Below are 11211 nucleotides of genomic sequence, written 5' to 3'. Positions count from 1 at the left end.
ATTCTATTTTTTTAAATCTCTAGAAATAGAACAACATTAAAGCCCAATATGCGTATAAAAGCCATCTCCTCTGGTATTTAAAGTACATTTTTCTATTTCTCACAGTAGTGATTAGTTTGTTCAGTAGTTTATTTTTGTTTTTAAGTAATCTTAAATTAAGTTATAGATTAATTCAATGATCTGAGTATATGTTGTTAAAATTTCCTAATTAGCGATCAAAACTTGTTTCGAGTTCATAATGTTAATATGTTGAAAAGGACCAATGTGTGTTTTTGTCCACATGATGTTTTTTTAGTATTCTTCGACCAAGTTGCATCATGACGTGTTTCAGCATATTTAAATTATTGTTGGTTTATTTTATTTTATTTTTTTAAATATCATGTAATAGGTTATGTTATAAAATACATCCTGAAAAAAAAAGGTTATGTTATAAAATAAAGTATCCAAAGAGAATTGAAACTAATTTAGTTAAAAATTTAACCTGTTTATTTGATTCAATATGAAGCATGATGATTTTTTTTTGGAAAGTACAACTAAATTTCTTAGAAGGCCCCGATTTTTTTACTTGCTTTACCCTTTAGGTTTAGGCCACAAAAATCGTTGGGCCACCCCTAGATGAACGAATCAAGGTATTGTCTTTGTAATTACTATTATTATATTTTATATAATAATTTATAAGTTTGGGTCCACAAAGCCCCCATTAGACCACTTTGCGACACCGTATTGATGACATTTTTTTGTTTTAGTTTCGATCCGTAATGAACATAACGAAAATTGACCGAATGTCAATTTTGTTTTTGTTCCTTTTTTATTATTTTGTTTTAGTTATGGTACCGTGACGAATGTGACAGAAACCAACCGAATTCGCGTAGACTCGCCGCGTTTTGTTTAGTTCCAGTACCGTAACGAAAACCAACCGAATACTGACTTTTTTTTTATTTCGGTACCATAACGAACATGACGAAAATTGACCAAATTCGCGTAGATGACCTCCTTAACGCCTGGGATCTATAATGGTCGGGTATATGCCTATGAACGAGTTTTACCGATTGAAGCCGTGCCATTGCTCTACCCCAATTTTTAAAATTTCTTTGTTTCATATTTGTCTTAGTTCCGGTACAATAACGCACGTAATTGAAACCGGTCGAATTTGCGTCGACTTACTTTATCAACGCCTGGTTTTACCACAGCCCGGGTTTTACCGGGAAAAACACTAGTTGTATATTTGTATATATTTCTTGATTCTAAAACATACATTATTATTATTATTATTATTGAAATGTTGATGATTTGACCTGATCTGATAAAAATATCTTCGTGTCACTATCTTTTTATTACACTTACAATTATTAGAGCTAATTATAATTTTCGTCAGTATAAGCTGAAGGAAATCTCGGATGAAGTCTATATATATACCTTCAATTCGTTAATGAAACTATTTCCTGCTATTCACGTCGTTAACATTAGAGCCTATTTTAATCATTCACTTAACTTTTTGTAATTTGATATAAAAATAATAAGAAAAAGAAAAAAAAGCGTTGACCATGGTCAAGGGACCTCGTGGCTGCATGACCGTACAAATCTCCAACTGAAGGGTTGACGGTTTCCCTCCATCTTCTCCCAAATGTACCGCCATTCTTTCAATTTCTTCCGGAGATGTAAAAAATTGAGAATTAACGAAAGAATTGATTGGTTGATAAATTGTAATTAGGTTTAGGTGGTGTTGTTGACTGTGATGGATCAAAGCGAGAAACAATTGGATAAGAAGGAGAGAGCCAAGGAGCGTAGGGAGAAACGCCGTCAAGAGATCTCGCTCCTCCGTAGCATTCCTTATTCCGGCAACCAAAGGTAGAATCCTATCAACTATTTGGTGGCGTTGTAAAAACATTATTATTTTGCTTTCACTCCAAATAAATAAATAAACATGATTTTTTGCAAATACATAACACACCTAGTCCTTCCTAGACCTTACTGCTCAATTCACACACACTAATCCAAATCCCAAATTACATATGTATAATTATTTGTTTTTGTTTTGGAAATTGGAGGCCTTAGAAGATCTTCATTTCGCTTTCCCTAGAGACAACCACGATTACATGTGGTGCTTTACACGATCCTGCTATTTTTCCAAACACGAAACTATTAACAGATGACATGACATGACACGACCTGTTGGGACAGGATAAATACCCCACATATGTAGTGAAACAAAAGTTGCCGGAAGTTCATAAAAGTCTAAATTAATACATAATCCTTAACATATTTGAATAAAAGATCCAAAAAAATCTAAAATCAAATCATAACATCCATTAAAAACAGTTATCAGTTCCGACAGGTATTTCTACCCGTATCTTTTCAGTTTTGAGTATCGACAGATGTTGAAGGCCGCAAGGGGCTAAGGCAGTAACCAAGTAGGGCGTATATTTTATTTTAAACAGGTCCTAAACGTACCGACACGTTTAAACACAAAACATGTTAACCTCAAACCCAAACTTGTTAACTCTATGTCGTTTCGTGTCGTGTCAGCCCTAATGAACATTTGATTTAAGATCTCAACTGAATCGTTGATTCCTGTATTGCATTTATAGATATACGTTTGGTGCAATTTTTCCATGGATTTGAATTTTGAAGGTGATCAGCATGAGATCATCAAATTATGTGTTGTTTAGGAACAGATCTGAACCAATTCAACTGTTTTGAAGATATAGGCACCATGATTCCTAGATTTCTGACTGTTGTGGCAAAATGATTAACGTATAAAACTGTCCAGGATCAAATTTGTAAGGCCAAAAATGTGACTTGCGATATCAAAGTACGAAACCCAGTATATATTTATGGTCAAGTTAATAATTTATGTCGGCGAGAAAACCGGACACGAAACAAGGGCTTCGGCACTCGCGCTTAGCTTCAATGGGATAAGGCTTTTAGAAGGAATATGCATGTTAGGCTATAAATATGTCATGTGTATTTTTATTTATGTGTGTGTTTTGATGGTGTAAACAACCACCCAAGGGGAGCTCACCTTGGGTGGGATCGGTTCATTTTAATATTATGAATCTTTTGTATTGGTTACGAGATCGTTCTTTTATTTTATCTTTATATTATTTATGTTCAGTCGTTTGTTTCATCGCACCCGTCTCGAGCACTTATCAAGAACAAAGCCGTTCGTTGTCGGATCCAGTTTCGGGAGCTACAAAATTATAACATGATGATTTATATACCTTTCTATGAATATTATGGTTATCTTATTCAAAATTTGATTCTAATTTCAATTTTCATCACAGATGGTGGTCTGCAGAAACAGTAGCTGTGGTGACTGGTGCAAATAGAGGAATTGGATTTGAGATCACACGCCAGCTTGCAATACAAGGGATTACCGTCATTCTAACGTCAAGAGAAGTTGCTGTTGGTGAAGAATCAGCCAAAGTTCTACAAGAAGGCGGCTTAGACGTCGGGTTTCATCAGCTCGATATTATCGATGATAAATCTATTGAGTCCTTTTGCAGTTGGGTGAAAGAAAAGTATGGCGGTATTGATATTCTGGTAAATTCTTTTCTTCGTGTTACCGTAATAATAAAATATGATTTGCTTGTGCATAACATAACTAGTGGCTATTGATGCACAAACACACACAGATTAATAATGCAGGAGTTAGTCATAATATTGGGTCAGAGAATTCAGTTGAAGCTGCTGAAACAGTCATAAAAATTAATTACTATGGCACTAAAAAGATGATCAAAGCCGCGATACCACTAATGAGGCCATCTGCTCAAGGTGCACGGATAGTTACAGTAAGCTCGCGGTTGGGAAGACTTAATGGCAAGCGAAATGTAAGTATGGTTATTAGTTTTTCCACTCTTTTGTTGAAATAATAATCCCACTTTTACCATTAGAAGCTAGTTATAATCTCCAAATCGGTTCTTGATGGTTAAACTCAAGTTCCATTTTGAAAAATTAATCCCTATTTTGGATGTAAATTTCTTACAAAATTGTTGAGGAATCTAATAGACTTGTGTTTAATGTTGAAAAACTATACACAAAAGTAGTGACCTGACCTTAGCCCTTTGGTTATGCTATTCTTCTACCGGGTGGTGTGCATAAAATTCACATGGGTTGGTTTGAGTCGGTTTTGGGCTCAAACTGAACCACAAGAATTGTTTTTGGGTTTTAAAAATGGCTCATTTTGGTCTTTTCGTTTTTCACAATGGGCTCGGTTCGGTTTTGGTTTTTTCTATTTGGATTTTGGTCTTGAAGTTTTTGGGCCGAAGAAATTGGTCCAAAGTAATGAATTTTGGCGTATTTTTTTATTTGTTGATTAATGATAATGATTATTTCACATTTTGGCTTAAAAAAATCTGGGCTACACCATTTATTGATTTCTTAAAGTTACTTAACATTTAAAAGTAAAAATTATAATCCATAAATTCAATAACATTCATTTCTTTTGGTTTTTACGGGTTCGGTTCGGTTATAAAAGTTGATTAGTAATTGGAAATAAATAATCCCAACTTTTGTGTATTGGCCGATAATAATCCCAACTTTAAAAATCACTACTAGCGGTCCCAACTTTCAACTATTTTTGTCTTAATGGTCCTCCGTTAAAAAACATTTAACGCCGTTAGGTTTTTTCCCGAATTTCAAACCGATGTTTTAGGGCTTATGATCGAAAGAACGATGCGAGTCGACCGATGTAAAACTTATCTCGAAACGGTGATCCAAGCGACGAAACAATGTTTCAATTCGGGTGTTTGAATTTCCACTTAACAAAAATCAAGTCATTTGAATCATTGTTTCAAGATAAGTTTTGCATCAGTCGAATCGTATCGTTCTTCCGATCAAGAGCCCTAAAACATCGGTTTGAAATTCGGGAAAAAATGTAACAGCGTTAAGTGTTTTTTAACGGAGGACCATTGAGACAAAAATAGTTGAAAGTTGGGACCATTGGTAGTGATTTTTAAAGTTGGGATTATTATCGGCCAATAAACAAAAGTTGGGATTATTTATTTCCAATTTGCCTTTTTTTTCAATACACTCAAAACTGAAACCGAACCATAAATTCGGTTTTTGTAAAAACATAAAATCAGTTTTGGGTTCGTCTACGTTGGTTATTTCGGTTCAGTTATTTCGTTTATCTTAATTATGAAATATCAACTGTATAATCATAACAAACTAATACTATTTCATATCAGAGGATTTCCAATGACGATTTAAGGCAGAAACTAGAAGACATAGACAACCTTTCTGAAGAACTAATCGACTCGACAACGGCCAAATTCTTAGACCAAGTCAAAGATGGGACATGGTCAACTGGAGGATGGTCTCAAACCAATACAGATTATGCATTATCAAAACTCGCGATCAATGCTTTCACTCGGGTCATGGCTAAGCAACTCTCGAGCCGACCTGAAGGTGAAAAGATTTTTATTAACTGCTACTGCCCGGGTATGGTCAAAACTGCCATGACCGGTTGGGCCGGTCAGGTTACACCCGAGGAAGGAGCCGATACAGCAATCTGGCTCTCGTTGCTCCCAGACCAAGCCATCAGTGGCAAGTTCTTTGCCGAAAGGCGCGAGATACATTTTTGAATCAGAGTATGTGTTACTGTTACAAAAACATATTGCAGATATGCATTGTTTATTTTATATGTTTAAATTTTTAACTGTCTGTCATAGAAGAGTAATCTTTTTTTTCTTTTTTCTTTTTATACATTTAGATGTCTGTTTGTAAATTTGATATATTTGAAGGGTTTCATTTTGTTTCTCAAATGATTTGGATAGGCTATGGTTATCATGTTTGGAAAGGAAAACCAGGACCTTGTGCAGAATATAGTTCATATTAAACAAAACAAATTAGAAAATAAATTGCAGCATATGTTACAGTTGACATAAACAAAAGAACAAAAAATAAAAGAAAAGTGATGCGGAAGAATATGATAATATCTTTTATTTTTATTTGAATTTATATTTCTTATTTTTTATCTTAGTGGTTTCCTATTTTACTAATGATTCCCAACTATATAATGGGATCTAAAGTTTGTTGTTTAGGGAGTTTTTGAGTTTTAATATTGAAAAGAACACCTTTGAGGTTTCTTTAACCATTCGGTTCTTAAGCTTTTGATTTTAATCAATGAGTAATTCTTGAGCCATTTGGTTGCTACTCAAAACCGCATCAAAAAGAGTGGCTGAGAGTGTGTGTTCAACACTGGACGCTTAAAATAGATTGCGAGTCTGCTAGAAAATGGGCCGTCTAGATGTAATAGGGCATTAAGCAAACTTATTGATTAGAAGTGAATGTGAATCAACATGTATTGTCACTATATTCAGGATTGCCCCTAAGATTTCAAATGTTTTGTGAGACTAGTAAAAATCTACCCTTAAAATATAGACTTATATGTAAATAAAACGTTCATCGATGTGATGATAATTATTATAAAATAAACAAAACAAAATTCGATTTGTTAACCTTTTAGGTTTGCATGACGAATACTCGAGGCATCAATTGGGAGATTGGCTTCAAGCTATTCGCTACCGAAAATCTACGGTGTAACATATATACAATCTTAAATAATCAACACCAGAACAAGTTTGCATCATATAATGCATAATTAAACAAAAATTTGGTATGGTAAAATAAAACTTAACAATTCACCCTTGATTAGCACGGGGGACATAATTACAAAAATTGTCCTTTATGTTTATACCAAATTTCAATGGTTATCCTTTATATTTTAAATTGACTTATTTTGTACTTTATGCATCAAATAATGCATAATTAAACAAAAATTTTGGCTGCAAGTTAAACCAAAACTAGAAACGACCAACAAGAATACAAAATCAATTAAACTTAACAAGTTTATGATAAAAAAAAGGGATAACTTCATAGAATAGTAACTAAGTTTCAACATTATTTCAATTAGGTCACTCAGATTTTTCCTTGTCTCAATTAAGTCACTTAAATTTGAGTTATGTGCTAATCCTATGTTTTTAACCTATTTAACATGTTACTATGCTGACATATCAATTGTGATTGATTTAATTTTTTTAATATATGCTGACATGGATATTAAGAATATAATAAGTAATAACTATTCTGAAATAAAAAGAAATTAACAATTAAAACCCAAACCACTATTCCCCACCCCAACTCTCTCGTCCCACCACCGCAACCACTTTTTCGGTGAGCTTCTTAGTCTTAACCTCTCAAAACCTAAATATCAATCACAAACAGTATGTGTATGAGCAAACCACATCCATTAGCACACACATTCACTCAAATAAATAGTGGTGATGTAGCCGGCAACACCACCAATTTCCAGTCACTCGATCTACATCTCAGTGGCTTTGAATATCCTTCATTCTCTTGATTTTTGGCATACATGGCGAGTGGCGTCGCCTGACAAAACGATTGATGGCTTTAATAATCTCATGTGTAATCTGTTGGGTGCGAGTAGGAAGAAGAGATAGTTGTGAGAGGGCGTGGAACAAGAGGGGTTGGTCGCCAGAAAACTGTGGAGACTGGGGATTTTATTAATAATGGGTGGAGAAAAGAGGGCCAAAGAAATGACATGTCAACTTAGTAACCTACTAAACAAATAGGTTAAAAACATAGGATTAGAACATAACTTAAATTTTAGTGACTTCATTGAGACATTCAAAAAAAAAAAAATATTTGAGTGACCTAATTGGAATAACATTAAAAATTGGTTACTATTATATATTATATTAGGTTTTCCTAAAAAAAATACGTAAAATAAACCGGTATGGTAAAATAAACATCACTGAACAATTCAGCCGCCACTGATTAATATATGTAAAGCCTAAAAGGGAAAATCATAAATAAACCAGAGAAGTAAAAACAAAAATGAAGTGATACATCCAACTTCCAAGTGAGTCATGTTTCAAAATATCAAAGGGGCCATAAGCCCATAACTAGATATGTTGAAAAATTGGGTTTTCTTATACTTACAAGCTAACGTGGCCTTGACTTGATTTGTTAAAAAATTGGATTTTCTTATTTTTTATTCAATTTAGTGTTTCTGAACGCTTAGATATGGTGCTTTTATTCAAATTTGAGTTAGTATCTGATATGACATATTTTTACTTTTCTGTTTTAAAACTTTTCAAATAAATATAATGACCTTTTAAATTCCGAATATAGCATTGCGATATGCGTGTTTTTGTCTACGTTTCAAAACCAAACCCGTTCAAACACAATATAATTTTGCTTTCAATTTGATGATCCTTAACACTTGTTTTCATAACAATGTATTTTATAGCTTGCAAGTTTATGTTTGTGTTTGAACAAGTTTAACGCGCACGGTCAAATTATACTAGTCATCCCCTAGCTAAAAGTAATCTAATCTAATCTAACTATATTATTAAAGCCCATGTCATTTAACTAGGCACTCCAAATAGGATGCCAAGTAGATATCATGTCACCATTTCCTATTATATTATGACCTGTTTTCCTATTATAACCCATGCCCGTAAGGCTTTATAAAATTTTGAAAAATATATTATTGTGTGATACGGGTTTCTAACCCAAGACCTCATGTGTTTCAAACCAAATGTGCTTACCAACTCCACTAAAATAGTAATTGTGTTTGATTTCTTGACTTAACATATATAAATGTGATTTCTCTTCAAGTATAAAACCAAAATTATATTTAATTGTTAACATTTCATAATTCACAATATGACATTGTCTTCTCATATCTCTTTAACACAACCATTTAAGATTGTTTATCGTTTCTCTTTTTATTTTAAAATATAACATATTTTTATTTATTTTCTTTTACAACAAAACCTTAGTGTTTGTAAATTTAGATTTTAAATACGTGATAACATTTTGTTATGAATATCATTTTTATACACACAATATTTAATCTAACAATATCGGTATGAATGCTTTATTTGAAATAAACCAAACATCAATATTTGGTTTTCAACATAAAATTATAGTGCATAATATATCAAAAACTTAATAAAAAAAAGTCATGAATAAAAATTATTATATGAAACAATTGAATTTACATATTACATTTAATAATTTTTTATTTTTATTATATATTTCACCTGTGTGAAACACAGGCTCTAACCTAGTTAAATTAGTATTTTTAATACTAGTTTTTATAGTCAAATTAAAACGTCTAGTTGTTTAAAGTTGACAATAAGGGCCCAAAAATTACTAAATTAGTCTTGGAGTCGACAAGGCGACAATCTTGCATGATGCATGCATCTATAGCTTGAATAATTTTCTTTGGATGTTCATATATATAAAAGGTGGGCCTTTGACCCAACCAAATGGCCAGTTATGAATTTGTAGCTAGAATACTCAGTTGGTAACATGATATTTTCTAACACAAAAACTCATAAGTTATAACTCTTGTATGTCACAAATCCATACACATGCTAAAGCAAGTACGTCTTCATGTGCCGTCAATATCACCCACCTAACGTCACAAGACACAAGTCACATGTTGCATGCCTTCTTCATTTCTAACATGTGGTGTGCACATCGATCGAATATGTAAAACAAGGACCAACTATTAAAGCTAACTAGTAATTCAATCACAAAATAAGTAAATCAAATTTACAAAGTAATTCATTGTTTAAATCAGACTTTTCTTATATATAGGTTATCATTCAAGATGGTATAACAAGTGATCATATGTGATGCCAACTGCCATCAAGTGAGAATGAACTAAAGCTTCAACTTGTCATCATTCTTATATTTCATGGCAAATTCATGCGATCTAATTTTTAGTTTATCGTGATATATTTTATTTTTAGCTTTTCTTGAAACAGCACATTGTTAGTCCTCTAGTTGAATGAATTAATCCAGAATGGTTATACCATGTGCATTAACAATTAGGGAAAGTGGGAAACCCACAACCATCAACTATGTGAAGGTACATAAAACAATCCAACATTATGACGGTGCACCTATCAAGTGAGCAAGTACTCCACGTTTGGCGTGCTTGTGGTGTCCTACCTTGGTGTTACATAGTCAAGTTGTGCCTTATAATGGAATTGGTACCAGGTATTGAACACGAACTCGAAACACAAAACTGAATACAAACCCAGACACGTTTGTTATTATTGAGAAACTTCACAAAACTCAACTGTTCATATTACAATCTCCTAAACCCCAAAGCACGGGTATTTATAATCTAACATATCACGTTTAGACTACAACTAGGATTGCTAAATGATAGGACCTGATAACAATACTAACAATTAAATCTGAGCACATTTAATTTTTTATAATTATCCACTCCTTAAATCATGCTACTTAGCCTTGCACGCCAAGTAACGCTCTTGACCCGAAATTCCCAACAATCACCCTCGGAATTTCGAACTCGTAACCAACAAGTCTTCAACTCCAAGTAATTCTCGCATCTCCTTGAATTTGATTCTCCCAAGAGCCTTCGTCAAGATATCGGCACATTGCTTAACACCACTAACATGCTCGACACTTACTTTTTCACGATCAACACATTCCCGAATGTAGTGATACCGAGATTTAATGTGTTTGGTCCTTCCATGGAAAACTGGATTCTTCACGAGAGCTATCGCTGATGTATTATCGATACGTAACACCACTGCTGGAATTTCCTTGTCAAATAACTCACTTATCAATTCCCTTAGCCAACCCGCCTGACACGCGGTTGCGCTTGTCGCCATGTACTCTGCTTCACACGATGAGAGTGCAACTGTATTTTGTTTCTGAGAACACCAAGTAATTGGTGAAGACCCAAGATAAAATACGTGCCCCGTAGTGCTTCTGCCATCGTCTTTGTCAATGTTGTGGCTACTATCACTATAACCAACTAACACGTTTTTCCCACGAGTGTAAGAAATACCAAAATTGAGAGTACCTTGAATATAACGAAGAATATGCTTTATAAGACTTGCATGAGATTGCTTCGGGTTTTGCATGTACCGGCTTACAACTCCGACCGAATACGCCAAGTCAGGACGAGTTTGTAAAAGGTACTAGAGACACCCGACAATCTTTCGATATCTCGTAGCATCAAAATCTTCTTCATCTTCAAATTTAGAAACTTTTACACTCGGATCAAATGGAATTTGAGCAGAATTGCAAATCTCCATTCCCGCTTCAGCTAAAATTTTCTTCGCATATGCTTCTTGCTTGATTTTTATCCCATCCTTACTTTGTGAAACTTCAATTCCGAGATAATAAGTTAGC

General features: G+C 33.7%; 1 protein-coding gene across 1 annotated transcript; it reads left to right on the top strand.

Annotated features, from left to right (window-relative positions):
• Positions 1-1735: 1735 nt before the first annotated feature.
• Positions 1736-5671, top strand: LOC143620420 ((+)-neomenthol dehydrogenase-like). The gene is made up of 4 exons (XM_077092126.1): positions 1736-1848; positions 3285-3543; positions 3636-3830; positions 5190-5671. The coding sequence occupies exons 1-4, from the start codon at positions 1736-1738 to the stop codon at positions 5583-5585; spliced, it is 963 nt and encodes a 320-aa protein (XP_076948241.1). The 3' UTR covers positions 5586-5671.
• The last annotated feature ends 5540 nt before the right edge of the window (positions 5672-11211 follow it).

Source organism: Bidens hawaiensis, unplaced genomic scaffold (genome assembly GCF_021521415.1).
Source record: "Bidens hawaiensis isolate Kalapana, Puna unplaced genomic scaffold, B.hawaiensis_p1.1 tig00002572_1, whole genome shotgun sequence".
NCBI classification, from domain to species: domain Eukaryota; kingdom Viridiplantae; phylum Streptophyta; class Magnoliopsida; order Asterales; family Asteraceae; genus Bidens; species Bidens hawaiensis.
The sequence above is the reverse complement of the archived record's forward strand: the minus strand, read 5'-3'. Positions and strand labels throughout refer to the sequence as shown.